Here is a 14,867-nt window from a genome sequence, read left to right on the forward strand (position 1 = left end):
GTGTAAGTAGTAGTGTTTGACCTTATTGCCAACCCTGTTATATTACCTCAGATGCTAATTTTCCTTTTACACAGGACTCATAATGTGCTGTTAGCCACCTGAAGCCTCACCCCCAGTCACGTCCCCAGATTTGACTTCTCCTAATCTTACCAGTAAAAAAGCTGGTGTTTTACCTTCTGATGTGAGGTTAGCCCCAGTTTGGCTCAGCTGAGGGAGTCCAGTTTGTTTTTGAGGTCATGAACGATATAGAAAGAGATGGTAAAAGCTGGCCACCCAGCGTTAGCTTCTAGCCTAGCGCAGATCCCCTTTTGCCTGTGCGGCTTTGGGCCTTCTGCAGACATGAGGCCTGGTCGGGTGGAGTCTGGAGGTGACGCTCTCCAGAATGAACACCACCTTATTCCCCTGAGGTTGCTGATGGATTTCACGGTTTCACGGTTTCACCAGCTTTGACTAGGTCTTGTTAAGGGTGCTGGATGTATGTAAATTTTTATGTAGACAGTTAAGCAGTTTTGGGGATTTTGGGATTGATTCAGCTGTTTTGGTTATGCTATGGTTCACGAGTTGCCATGTACCAAACTCTCATTATTCAGCTATACCAAGACAATTAAATGACATTTCCATTTTGTTCTTCAAAATTCAAGCATTATAAACATAGATGAACTAATATAGGCCACATATGGCCTCCCTTTATAAGCAGTGTCCTAAAATCACTGACCATTTCTAATCATAATTAATATGCTCAGAAAAGCTTATCCCTCAACTTATCATAATATTTCACATTGCCCTCCCCTATTGAAGACTAGAACATCTAAAATTATGAACACCTCTAAAACAAACTGGTATTTTTCACTGGAGATTTTATTTTATCTTTATATGGAACAATTCACATTTTATACAAAAACGCATTTAAAAAATGTAAGTGGCCTAGGGTTGTCAGAGCTCATTGGCTGATGAAGAAATTCAGTCAGTTTACAAGATTTCTACTTGTTCTGATGTGAGATCATCAGATCATGCTCATGTGACAATCAATCATGCATAGAAATGACAGATTTGTAATTTGTGTGCCTTTGGAGAGCTCCATTTGAGAATTGAGCCTTGTTTGGACGGTGGGCAACATCTGCTCATGTCTTGGCAGTACATCGGTTTGTTTTTCTACACTTTATGCTCGCTGGACATCCTGGAGACCGATCATCATGTACCTAGAACACGCTGTAGGAACATTCATGAGCATTTGTCTCCTCTTTACTTCTCATGAGAACTTTCCTTGAGACCCCTTGAGACCACACAGCACATTTGACCTGATCTGTCTCAGCTGCCAGACCATGTGACCTAAGCTTCGGCTGTGTTTGTTAAAAAAGACAGCAGTCCAGTGGGACGCCTGTGGGAATGTGCCACAAACGTGGGCTCATACCATCTAGTCTGCAATTTTTTCCACATCTGTCTGGAAACCGTGAGCTGCACTGAGGAAGGTTCAGCGTTCAGTTTTTCCTCTGCACAGCCGAGGGTCTTTTTAACAGGAGAAACGCTCACCTAAAAAAAAAAAGCAGGTGAAGCTGGTTAGAGCGGGCAGGCTTTCACAGACACTACTGAGAGCAGCTCTGGGAGGATGGATTTAATACAACTCATTTATTAAGCTGAAAAGCAGACAATGGCTGGCTTTCCGAGCCTTTTTTTTTTTTTGTAAGTACATATCACAGGGCAGTGTTTGCCCAAATCAGCACACCAAATCACCGTCGCTTCATTTTCAAATTAAAAGGGTGATGCATTGTTGTTTTTTAGCCTTGGTGAGTCTCATAAAATTGTTCCATTCGATTACCTCAGGGTAAAGGGGAAGACACTGGGGTGTTGTAATCTCTCTGTGCCAAATTGGATAACCAAATGGTCCATAAGGTAGTGTGGATATTGGTCTACAAAACAAGAAGCGCGTATTTGGATAATTCAGGGCCAGACTACAAAATGACCCTCAGAAAAGCACAGCCTGGGAACACTGTTTGGACCGATGAGGTCATCTCACAAGCTTTTTTTTTTTTATATCTGTAACCAGGCCGGCAAAGCAACATGGAGGCATCAAAACATCGCACATCGCTGACGGAGGACGATATTCACGTCTCGGCGCTAGACCGGCCACAGACTCGGATGGGAGAGGAGATACCCCACATTTTCCGACACGACGGAAAGAGAACGTTGCACAGGATGCAGTGGCATGGCAGGCGTATCAAGCCAGTTATCCGATAGCTTAAGAAAAAAACACACGCACACACGTTAAGCATCTGTCAAGGCTCAAGAGGAGAACGTCCACAGTACACATCAGAACCATCGACATGAGAGCAAATGTTTTGTAGCACTCCTATACTTGGCACATGTACATGCAAAGCTACCAGACATGATGGCTGTAGCTCGGTTTTCTTACTTAGTATTATATTAAAGGTACATCTGGGCATCGAAATTCACCAGATTAAAACAAAAACAAAAACAAAAAAAAGCCACAAAAAGGGGAAAGAAAAAGAAACATCTATGTGTAATGACAGACAGAATGAGGCTACAGCTAGGCTTGCTTTAAAAATGCCCTCTCTTTTAATCCCTTCTCCACCAGGTCACATGTTCATAGCAGCACCAGAGGAGGAGGAAAGGCGCCCCCTCTGAAATGTCACTCCGTCGTTCGTTGCCCGCCCCGTGGCGTGAGGGAGCAAGGTGTGGGGGTCTCTCAGTCCGTCTCGAGGATCAACGGGGGCTGCTCGTTCTCTTCGTCCAGATGCAGGGCGTTCATATCATCCTCCACTCCGGCCCCGCCCACCGCGCCTTGATCTTCAGAGTAACCTATCGATCGTAACGTTCAACTGTTAGGAAAGGCTGGGAGGAGACGTGAGATTAGAAACTCCAGGATGTGGAATAAAACACAGCTCTTACCTTTGGCAACAGCAGCACTGTAGGTCTGTGCCACAAGTGGGCGCTCGTGGGCAGTCTGTTCTAAAATTTCATTCGCAGGTTCTGCACTTCCGTCTAACCTGCAGGCAATCAACAGTTAATGTTAGGAGAAAGACTAGTAATGGTAAAACCTTGACCTCTAGTCAAGGTCATGAGATTTGGGGCATTTTTATTGGTCCATTCATCATGACACAATGTAAAATGCCAGATTCAGATTATGTCAAAAAGTGAATTTTTTGACATTTGCTCTGCAACAGCAGTACCACACTATGAATAGGAAGAATGGCATTACTTGTGCTGTTTCATTAGTGTGCACTCTCCCCCTTCCTGTGGGTCCAAGTTGTACAGGTACAGGTAGCCATCTGCTGCCGCCACCAGAAGCCGTGGAATCTTCTGGATTCTGAGGAAAGATCATAATGATACTGAAATGTGCTGTGGTGGGGTGCGGTGCTCAAGAAAAAAAAAAAAGCATAAAAGAACCCTCACATAGCAAGAGCGCAGATGTTCTTGTGTCCTGAAAATGGCAGTCTGACTGTGGCGAAGGCCCTTCCTTGTGTGAACATTTCAGAAACCTGCGCTGGCAGATATGTGGTGGAGGCCATCAGTACTTTCCCAAAGTACCCTGTCCAGGTAGTGGGCTCCTCCTGTGGCCTGTGAATGGAATAATGATAAAGTTTACAAAACAAGAAGCGTCCGAAAATCTAAATGTATTGTATTCATAAAACTTGCTCTGTTTATTATGGTGGTGACAGAATGATGAAAAGCAGTCATCTCAGTGGAAGCTGTACGACTCACTTTTCTCTCTGTGTCTCCAGCTTAAAGATATGAACTGTCTCTGTGTTGCTAGACGCAGACAAATAGAGCCCCTCCATGCTGAAGGCCAGGGAGCAGATACTCACACACCTGGAAAATAATTGTAATAGTTTTACAGTACTTCTATTATGTGTAACTTTTTCCATTTAACAACACTGATTTTTCTTAAGGGCAAGAATTAGTAGCCTTGTGGTGTTATCTACCTTTTGACTCCCCTCCTAAACTCAAAGAGTTTTTGGCCCTCTGGAATGGAGAACACACGGATGACAGTACCCTAGAAAACACCACAAAATGACATTAAATAAACAAAGAAAGACAGATATTTCAAGCTAATCAAACTTGGAGTTAAAAGCCTGCTTATACTAGCCTACCTATGCTCGAGCTGAGAAAAAGCCAAAAGCCAATACCTTCTCAGAAGCAGTGGCCAGTTTTGTTCCACTTGCATCAAATGCCAGTGCTGCTAGTGGGCTGTCATGAGCAGGAATCATGTTAGCAGCCCTCTGCAGAGACGACAAATACCAACATCTCTGGTTAATGGAACATACTTCAGCTGTACAGACCTGTTTAACACGTGTCACTGAAACTTACCAAATTAACAGTGTCAAAAACTTGCACTTCCCCTATTGTCGCACTTCCTGGATATGCCAAATAGCAGTTGTCATTGCTGATTGAAAGTGCACATAATCCTAGAATTGGATTAGAAATAGATATATTAAAAGTGTCTCCAAGAAGATAATGATAGAACGGAAAAAAAAAAAAAAAAAAAACATGCAGACATCATTCTGAGTTACAAATAAGACTAACCAGCCACCACATTATATTTAGGTCTGTAATGGTTCGTTAGAAAGTTTCAGTTCCAGAAACGCTAGTGTCAAAATGAAGTACTCGCTTCACTCTTCTCTTGTAAAACAAGAACTTGCAGTGTGTGTAAATGAGTGAGAGGACAGGCAGGAAATGTAATACTGTAAGCTGTCCACCAAAGTATTCTCCCATCAGGAGAAAAGGCCACTAAAAAAACAAAACCAAAGGGGTTGCAAAACCTACTTTTTGCACATTACATAATGTGAATTTGGACGTTGTTCTTTACGTTGCGTCTGAATTTCATGATGAATGAACCTGAACTGAAACGCTCCAAAATTACTTTACACCACTGAAAGTGAAGAAGGGTTTTTCCTTTTTCTGTGAATTTGCAATTTTAGGACAGCAGCGATACATAAAACACAGTATCAAGCCAACGCATGAAGCATGTTCACCGGCCAGAAAATGGCCTCTGGTCCTGCAAGACTTAAAAATGCACAACATTCAAACGTCCTGAAGCTACAGCACCATCTCCTGGACAGAAACTCAGCTGTGCAACTTCACCAGTATAACGTAATCTTACACACCTGATGGATTTGGAGGAGTTTCTCGAATGGTATGTAGTACTTTCATATCCCTGATGTTGTGGATATACAGTGATTCTTCCAGACATACTATCAATCTCTGTCGAAAAAACAAACAAAATGCATGATTTTAAGCTTCAAGCAATAAACAAAAATATTGTTTACAGTTTTAAAATGACAATAGAACATAGAAAAATGGCCAGAAGCAAAAGTTTGGGCACCCTACATGGACAGTACTTCGTAATGCACCTTTGGCAAGTATCACAGCTTGGAAACACGTTCTTGTAGCAGCTAAAACTCTCAGTTTCGCTTTGTTGCTCATTCTTCAGGGCAAAGGCTTCCAATTCTGTGAGATCCCTGAGCTGTTTTGCTGTACTGCTTTTTTGATGTCTAACCACTGATTTATTTATTTATTTATTTTTAGGTCAGTTTAGGACTGTGAGGGCCAGAGCAAATCCTTCAGCCTACACCTCTTTGGGGCTATTAGGGGTTTTGAGGTGTGTTTAGGATCATTATACTTATCCTATGCTTTTTTTTATTATTGTTTTCTTTTTTTATATAAGAGCTGTGATGTTATTAATTAGGGTTTGCTGGTATTAATAGACTCTATTATTCCCTCTGCCAGTAAAATGATCCCAGTGCCACTGGCTGCTACACAAGCCCAGAGCATGACTGACCCACCCACCCTGTGCTTAACAGTTGGAAAGGCATTCTTTTCATCAAATTCTGTAGATTCATCTCTCCAAACACAAAAATATTTTAAGTTGTATTTTAACTTCTTTAGTCCAGAAGACTAGTTTCTAAAATGCACTTGTCTTGTTTAGATGTTTAGTACTTTTGTATGGCGCACCTTTCAGAAGATCAGTCCACCTTCGACTCGCTTAGCTATTTACAGTAACATGAACTCCACGGGTGCTCAAACAAACCCTACAGCAAAAAGTATCAGCATTTACCTGTCTGTTCAGTTTTACAGCCAGTATAGTGTTCGAGTAGCTGTAATTACAGATCTCGGTCCCTTTCTTGAAGTGACACACTTTGAGCTTCCTAGGCGCCTTAAGGCTAACAATAGCAACAAGGCTACTGGAGAACAGTCGCTCCACGATGCACACATCTTCAGTGTCGGCTACGGGAAACAAGACAACACAACTACTTAGGAATGTATGAAAAGTCACATGATGGTGCATCAAATGCTGCAAAACACAGGAACACACAAATGCCCTGTTTAAGTGCAGTAAGATTAGGGTGAAAGGTCTCAATTCTGAGAATGCTATACAGCCAAACTGTGACCTACCGACTACATGTAGTAGGCCAGTTATGTGCACAGACAGTTATGAGAAATAAAATGGCAAGAAATACAGTTAAGAAATTATGGACCTTTGAATGGTACGTTGTTGTAAGTTACAACAAACATAAAGCAGAAGAAATACTTACTACATTCATAAATCTGCTCCAATTTGTCAACCGACGACAAAGAGAAAAACTTGTATCCAGATTTAGTACCAACTGCTAGGGACCTAGTCGAGGGAGAGAGAGAGAGGACATACATTTAAAGCCTAAATAAACCACTTTACTACAACAGTAAAGCTCTGGCTGCACTGGTGGGCTGGTGACAGAGCACATGTAACTTTACAGCGCAGGGTTTTGCAATCAGTCTTACACAATGCCTGACGTCTGAACTTTAAAAGGGTGAACAACACTGCATGATTAAGTTAATGTGAATCTAGTCTGAAACAACAGTGACCAAAGCAGTTTGAGGTGAATTTTGTTAGATATGATTTAGCTCATTGAGCTTATGGAGCCAGCTAACTGCCTGTCCACTGCCTGTCCACTGCCTGTCCACTGACCCGCTTAGGTTTGTCTCAGTGCTTCTATTCTAATTTGTACGGAAGAATCATGGTACAGAAATACTGATTTAATAAGCTGTTCCTTCAGTTTAGTGTGAACACTTTAGTTAAACTGAGAGAACAAATGATAAAATCCAGGGAAGGATTTAGGTCTCTACCTCTCTACTTTAGGGCCCTTGTTTTATTGGCACCTTAGCTACTTTAGGAGCTCCGTACCTAAATATTATTATATAGTATTTCTTTTTTGTTGTTTGTTTTAACTTGATGCAAAATTATGGAGACCTGCCAGTACTAAGTTACAAAAATATTACTTATATTAATACTTATATTTTTGTATTAATAATACACATACTTATTAATACACACTCACAATTTAATAAATCCTTCCAGATATATATAAAACGTTATATAAAACGTTGAATAAAACGTTCATAAAACGTTCCCCCGAGTCCAAAAATTGTTCCCCCAGTTAGTTCAATAAAACCCTAATTTAATAAATCCTTCCAGATTGAATAAAACGTCCCCCCCAGTCCAATAAATTGTTCCCCCCAGTTCAATAACCCTAATTTAATAAATCATTCCCCAAGTTTAAAAAAAAAAAACGTTCCCCCAGTTGAATAAATCACTCACAAATTTAATAAATCGTTCTCCCGAACTGAATAAAACCTTCCCCTCAGTTTAATAAAACCCTAATTTAATAAATCCTTCCAGATTGAATAAAACGCCCCCCCCCCAGTCCAATAAATTGTTCCCCCAGCTCAATAAATCGTTCCCCCAGTTTAATAAAACCCTAATTTAATAAATCACTCACAAATTTAAAAAATCGTTCTCCCGAACTGAATAAAACATTCCCCTCAGTTTAATAAAAACATTATATCCATAAACGTAGACGTTATCTAATAACCTGAGCTTATAAACTGACCATGTAGTAACTAGAAATGTAGAAAAACTTCCAAACCAGCTCAAACATCTAAGCCTCTACACGCTATACACTTTATGGACAAAAGTATTGAGACACCTTCCCATTAATTTGACAGCGTACCCTGCATTCAGCAACAACAGTGTTCATGGAGTCAGGATGTTCGATGATCATCACCCCACCTCATCCCAAAAGTACTGGATGGAGCACCATCCATCATCCCAGTGAATTCACAGTTCCACTGCTCCACAGCTCAATACTGGGGGGCTTCATACCCCTCTACTACCCCACACCTGGCATTATTAGGCAGCATGGTGCCAATGGGTTCATGCTTATCTGCCCCAGAGAGTCCTAATCTATTGGCAGTACTTCTTCTCTACAGGGACTAGACCAGCTGTGTGCGTGCATTTAATGGTGTCCACAAACATTTGGACATATGGTGTAATTAAACGGCAATGGTGATGAATCCAGATCCAGAACGTACAAATCCACCCCGCACTTTCGCGGCTCCGCGGCAGCCACCGAGCTACACAGTAGGTGGGCTGAAATCCCGGAGTGGACTCCTACGTTCCGGAGCTGGAGTTCCCAGGACCTGACTAGCGGAGATGACAGCTAGCTTGCGCGTTAATGATAAAATAGCTCACATTACGCTTGGTTTATTAACAGCTTTGCTTGGAGATTGATATTAAACGTATTTGCAATTAGCCATTACTTCTACAAGCTGACAAAATGAATTAATTAGGGCCTTTTGTGATTTTTGCTGAGGTAATGCCCTAGCACTGAGCTAGCATAGCTAGCTAACTTGATAGCCAGCCTGTTGGCAACTTTCTAGAGCTGGCAAAAACTGACTTAACCGCCCTTATCGGACTTGTGAGCTTTAATAAATAGTTAGAATTAGGTGATAGCTATTCTCACGCTTTAGTAAAATAGCTGGTTAGCTACATAGGCACAGTAATAGGCCGCCAGACAGCTGTAGGGGTAGGGGTAGAGGTAGAGGTAGGGGAAGGCCCCCCATCCCCGATCCCCACGCCGCTTCCCTCCGTTCACTCTTACGTGTTATCCTGATTGAAGTTGGCGAAGAGGAGCTGGCTGCAGCCGGCCTCCCCGCTCTGACTGGCCAGGTTCATGAGCACGGCACCATCTACAAGTCCAGTCGAAATGGAAATAGCCGTAAATGAGCGTGACGGTGTCTCCAAAAGCCCTGATCGCTTCTCGCAGCGCTGACGGTCCACCCTGCTGCTTCTCCCAGTCAATGTTGTTGTTTTTCTCCCTCTGTCCTGCTCCCTCCGCAGGCGCAGGCGCAGTCCCTCCGGTCTGCACCAGCTCGGAGAGATTTAAAGAGAAAGTTGCACAGGCACATTACAGTACCACTGACCTGAGATCAGCTCTCAGCACATAGCTACACTAAAAGAGCTGGATGTCTGGAGCAGATCAGGATGCCCCTATTGGCACCATGCTGCCTAATGCCAGGCTTGGTGCTGGTAGAGGGGTATAAAGCCCCCCAGCTGTGAGCTGTGGAGCAGAGGAAGGTGCCCCATCCAATGTTTTTGGGGGTGAGGTTGAGGTTGAGGCTGAGGTTGATGTGGGCTGGTGATCATCCAACACTGATGACCTCCTGACCTCACTAATGCTCACTAACTATTGAATGCAATCAAATCCTCACAGCAATGTTCCTTCAAACTCTAGTAGAAAGCCTAGCGTTCGTAACCGGACAGTAGAGACAGTTACTCCAAGAAAAGCAGGATTAACTGTAAAAAAAAAAAAAAAAAAAAAGAAACAATGACTGAGCAGGTGTCCCAATACTTTTGTCCATTAGGCGTATGTGTGATTCTGGTCCCAGGTCAGCATGCTTACTCGAAGATGCTTTATAAGGGAACAACTCAGCTGTAAAACACTCTCGTTAAAGATCAGTGCAATTAACTTTTTTTCAAAGACCGAGCCTGTGCCAACATATGTTACATACAGTCGTGTCCATAAGTATTTGGACAGTGACACAATTTGTGTAGTTTTGCGTCTGTAAATCAACTCAATGGATTTAAAATGAAAGAGCCAAGATGTGATTGAAGGGTAGAGTATTATGGTTCTATTATAACTATAAAACCTATATAAAACCCGCTATAAAAACTTTACTCTAATTATTGTTTATATATGCACTACATGTCCAAATGTTTGTGGACACTCGGTCTAATGAATGCATTCAGCTTCTGCACTACTGCTGCACCCACTGCTGACACTACAACTTGTCTAGTCCCTGTGGAGAAGTGTGGCTAATAGAATAAGACTCTGGAACAGATAAACATGAACCTATTGGCAACATGCCTATTGCCAGGCGTGGGCTAGGTGGGAGGGGAGGGTATTTTCGGCCCCTGTAAAAAAAAGATATAATACTGGGCCCCACAAATTTATCAGTTCTGCCAATATACTCACTCAATGTACACATATTTTGGACCCCTGTTAGTCACAGGCTTTTAGAATGGTCCTAACTCTCCCCTCTGTATGGTGCCCATGGGTATGTATGTGTAATTCTGGTCAGTCTAAGCAGTTGTATGATCCCAGATCAGCATGCTTACTCTCAGACTGTAAAACACTTGGCATCTCAGCAGCAATGACTAAGTCTATATATATATATATATATATATTATTATTATTATTATTATTATTACTATTAATGTAATGGCACACTTCATACACACTTACATACACATCTCAATTGATGCTCCCACCATGTGCCTACTTACACACATCAGGTTACTTGCTGCTAAATACTGTATACATAAGAACTGCTCTCTTCTAGCTCAGTAACTGCTGTGTTAGTGTATGCTGTAAGCTGACTGTGTATAGATATTCATCATAGCACATGTTTATCGTATTTATGGTGTTGTTTCTAGTTCCATGTTGCACCGTGATGAACCGTGGATGGTCATTTCGCTCCACTGTGGACTTGTACTCAGATGGAATGACAATAAAAGCCTCTTAACCTGACTTGAAAAGCAGTGCAATGGCCAGGTGTGGTCAGTATCCTCATTATTTCATGATGGATTAAAGGCATAAAAGGTCTGGAGCTGATTCCATGTGCTGTGTTTGCATTTGTTTCAGGGGAACTCTTCATGTGTGGTCCAAAGAGGTGATGATGCAAGTGAAGAAGGCCATCATTAGCCTGAAATAACAAAAGACCTAATCAGAGAAAGCAGAACAGTCGAACAATCAACATTTTGGTGTTTGTTAAGGAGAAGGACTGAGTAAGTTCACCAACACTGAAAATCCCCTTTATGACATTTAGTAAAATTAAGAACACTCTTGAGAAGGTAGGTGTGTAATTGTCACAAAGTCTACAATTAAGAGACGCCTTCATGCATATAAATACAGAGGGTTTATTTCCACATGCTAACCACTGGTAATACCGAAGAGTGGAAAGCTAGACTGATGTAAAACATCTAAAAAAAGCTCTGGAACAAATTCCTTAGACAGATGAATCCAAGATTCACCTGAATATGAAGAAAGAGAGGGAGGGTTCATGATCTGAAGCACACCACTGTCACAATACCTGTCAAACATGATGGAGGCACTGTTATGGCATGGGCATGTATAGCAGACAATGGGACTGGTTACTCGAGTTCACTGATGATATGAGTGTTGATAGAAGCAGCAGGATGAATTCTGAAGTCTGTAGAGCTCTGCTGTCTACCTAGGATCGGATGAACCATAGCCATAACCTTCTCAAGACAAAAATGGCATGTTTTTAAAAGGCTGAGTCAGTCTTCAGATCTTAATACAATTGAGTAGCTTTTAACTTACCGAGGACAATCTGCAGAAAGACCCACAAACAAGCAGCAATTAAAGGCGGCTGCAGTAAAGGCCTGGTAAAGCATCTCAAAGGAGGAAACTGCATTTGGTGATGTCTGAGAGCTTCAGGATTCAGATCTAAGTCACTGACTGCAAAGGATTTGCAACCAGGTACTAAAAATAACCTTTATATTTATACGTATGTTAGTTTGTCCAATTACTTTTGAGCTTTGCGCTTTGTTATGTTTGCATAAACTCCTTGAGTTAAAGCTGGAAATCTACACTCCAATCACATCTTGATTGCTTCATTTCAGATTCATTAAGGTGGTGTACAGTGGTGTCTTAAATACTTATAGGCCTCACATGTTTGACCTGACTTTCTATTATTATTAGTCTATAAACTATTAAAGTAGAGATTTATGAATAGTATGTGAATATGTATTCAATTAAATATATTGTTGTTGTCCTACTCTGATTACTACTTCCCTTTCAGACCCTATACCAGATATATATATATATATATATATATATATATATATATATATATATATATATATTTATATATATATATTCCAATTTTCCTTTCTTTTCTCTCCTGTGTCCTGAGCTGCCCCGGCTATCTGCTTGAGGCTGGTGGGAGTCTTCTCCTGGTTGGGAGCTGCTGCCTGCCTGCCCTCTGGTCCAAGCTCTCCTACTGTGTTAACTCACCAATATATGTCACAGTCCTCCAAACTCATTTGTTTTCCTTTCTGTTTTCTCTCTCTTTCCCATCTTTTAAGATGCCCTTCTCTGACTGTTCTGTCTCGATACTGCCCGACCCAGCTCCCCACCACCCTGTTGTCCTGCTTTGGCCCTTCACATTGATGCATTCACCTGCATGGACTCTCACATTAACACTGAGCATGTGTCCCACACTCACTCACACTCTCATTACTCATGACCTGCTCTCACATTAGCCACAGCTCTTCATTATCTCACTCTTTCGGTCCAGTTACTGTTGTTGTTATGTTATTTGTTGTGCTATACGGTGTCGACCAGAAGAGGATGGATTCCCCTTTTGAGTCTTGGTTTCTCTCAAGGTTTTTTTTTTATTTTCTTGCCACTGTCACCCTTGGCTCGCTCAAAAGAGGCTCTGACCCAGATCTCTGTAAAGCTGTAAAAAGCAATACATAAATAAATTTGAAAAACCTTGAATCTCCATTTTTCACTTAATGTAAACTTGACAGTTGTTATTTTTTTTTGTTTGGGACATAATTTTATGATGAATGGACCAATTTAAATTCTCCAACTTAAATAGACTGAACAAAAATCTTTTTTACATTGACTTTAAGGAGATATATTATAATATTATTATATTATATATTATATTATTATATTATTATAGCTCGGGTTTCTCTTCATTCACATATAAATCTTTCACCTTTTACAAAAGATTTCCGTGGAGGGGAACGTTGACGAGTTTTGTCTATTTTTTGAAGGCTCTGCCTTGGCGGAGCTGCTTTTTAAAAAAATTTCCCCCTTGTGGGACTAATAAAGAATGATCTTATCTTATATTTTCCTTATCCTGTAAAATATGTTAATAATTATAATACTTTCTATAGTACTAGATATCCTGTGTTTAATTATCCATGTCCTACTAACAATTATTATTAATAATAATAATAATAATAATAATAATAATAAAAACAACTGTAGTTGTTTCAGTGTCTGAGAAATGTTTATTATAAGTATCAGATGCTGTGTTTTCAGTAATGAGCTGTGGAGTTTTTGCCTTGATGTTGATCTCTGGCCAGCAGGGGGCGCAATTGCTTTCACAAGTCCACCGTACACACAGCACAGTCTGATTATCCAGGTTTTATGGATCTAATCATAATAAAAAAGACTATTTCTAACAATTGACTGTAAAATACTGCACTTAAAAGGCAGCAATGGCTGTCCTGGCACTGCCCTGACTGTTCATTAGAGGAGAAGCATATGAAACCAGCCATAAACTCTAAAGAAACAGTAAATATTATAATATTCATAACTGCACATTAGTCAGTAAGCTACAAAACACCTGGACTGGTGCCTTACATTGATGTTAGGAGCTCGAGGAGAGCATGTATGACCATGGACTGCCAAATCTAACACCCTCTCCATGCAGATCGATCGAGAGCACCTAGAACAGGTGTTCTCCTGGTTCTGTACACTTTGCTGTTCTAGGTCCACCTTTACCCCAGAGAGAGAGAGAGAGGCTGTGTGTTTGCTGTGCTCCTGCAGCTCCTCCTGCTGCTCCTCCTGCTGCTCCTGCTCCTGCTGATGGAGAGCATGTTTGCTGTGAGGAGGACTTCAGTGTTTGACCTGGGGGAAGCGAAGGGGCGGGGAGGCGCCTCGCCACAGCCTTATCTATCAAGGGGGCTCATGCCATGGAGTGGATGATATGGCTGCAGGGCACCAGCGCGTCTTTCCAGCCGTTTCCAGCTACTTCTGTGCAGTTTGAGTGGAGCGAAAGTGCTCTTCCCAGTTGGTAGCCTTCCGTTCCTTGCTTGGACCGAGAGAACATCCGGAGCGCCTTCCCCAGACAGAGCCAGCCATGTTCACATGGACACAGTATGGACTTTAAGAAGACCAAGTATGGAAGGTAAACTGCTCTACAGACATCCTCCTTTTCCTTTCCCTTTCCCCAAGTGTGTGTGTCTGTCCAGCTGTGAGATCTGCAGAGTGTCTGGAGTGGAGTTTTGGGGGACGTCAGCTTTGTGGAGGTTTTCCTGTGTCTAGTAATAGAAGGACATCAGAAGCTCTCAGGGAGAAATTCACAATCCTACCAGCCTATTCCCTCATTATAACATCACTAAGACAGGTCTACTGCTTTCAGACCGAGTCCAGGGCTGGAAACTCCCCAAAAAGCTCTTAAAAAGTCATTCAGTGAGAAATGTGAAGAATCCGCAGTAAAACTGAGGAGGGCTCATATTTCACATGCACAAAAGCTCAGGAAGAATCCAGGTGTTTTCAGACTTGGATCAAATACTGATCAGTTATGTAGTTGCCATTTTCATTTTAAATATCACTAACAGTCTCGTGCAAAAGTTGTGGCACCCCTGGTCAAATGACACTACCGTACAATCACTGTACTTCTGTCAATTCTGACCTTGGTGCCAGTTCTTCATTTAAGTTGTTCTGGAAATATTAAAAAGTAAATGACTAAATTGTGTCACAGTCCAA

At 41.6% G+C, this 14,867-nt stretch overlaps 2 protein-coding genes and 1 non-coding gene across 3 annotated transcripts in view; 2 read left to right on the forward strand and 1 right to left on the reverse strand.

The window, feature by feature from the left end:
- Positions 1–840: 840 nt before the first annotated feature.
- Positions 841–9,198, reverse strand: wipi2 (WD repeat domain, phosphoinositide interacting 2). Its single transcript, XM_072676356.1, has 12 exons — positions 8,937–9,198; positions 6,552–6,634; positions 6,074–6,243; positions 5,124–5,220; positions 4,327–4,424; positions 4,146–4,238; positions 3,942–4,012; positions 3,721–3,828; positions 3,412–3,576; positions 3,218–3,325; positions 2,908–3,005; positions 841–2,817 (listed from the first exon to the last, which is right to left on the reverse strand). The coding sequence occupies exons 1-12, from the start codon at positions 9,008–9,010 to the stop codon at positions 2,705–2,707; spliced, it is 1,278 nt and encodes a 425-aa protein (XP_072532457.1). The 5' UTR covers positions 9,011–9,198; the 3' UTR covers positions 841–2,704.
- A 3,850-nt stretch (positions 9,199–13,048) lies between these two features.
- On the forward strand, positions 13,049–13,163 carry LOC140552376 (U5 spliceosomal RNA). Its single transcript, XR_011979318.1, has one exon. It is a non-coding gene; the product is annotated as a U5 spliceosomal RNA (small nuclear RNA).
- A 766-nt stretch (positions 13,164–13,929) lies between these two features.
- The window catches only part of mmd2a (monocyte to macrophage differentiation-associated 2a), a 35,546-nt gene continuing 34,608 nt past the window's right edge, over positions 13,930–14,867 (forward strand). Inside the window, exon 1 of the mRNA XM_072676359.1 lies at positions 13,930–14,286. Coding sequence (XP_072532460.1) covers positions 14,258–14,286 — 29 coding nt within the window. The 5' untranslated portion in view covers positions 13,930–14,257. The remainder of the gene's footprint in view (positions 14,287–14,867) is intronic.

This window comes from Salminus brasiliensis, chromosome 3 (assembly GCF_030463535.1).
Source record: "Salminus brasiliensis chromosome 3, fSalBra1.hap2, whole genome shotgun sequence".
Taxonomy (NCBI): domain Eukaryota; kingdom Metazoa; phylum Chordata; class Actinopteri; order Characiformes; family Bryconidae; genus Salminus; species Salminus brasiliensis.

Bases quoted from the DNA above. Each gene is read 5' to 3' on its own strand.
- wipi2 (XM_072676356.1), bottom strand. From the start codon at position 9,010: ATGAACCTGGCCAGTCAGAGCGGGGAGGCCGGCTGCAGCCAGCTCCTC. The intron at 5,221-6,073 runs GTAAATGCTGAT...TTTTTTCGACAG, and splicing joins CTGTAAAACTGAACAGACAG to AGATTGATAGTATGTCTGGA. The intron at 3,829-3,941 runs GTAGATAACACC...ATTATTTTCCAG, and splicing joins TTTAGGAGGGGAGTCAAAAG to GTGTGTGAGTATCTGCTCCC.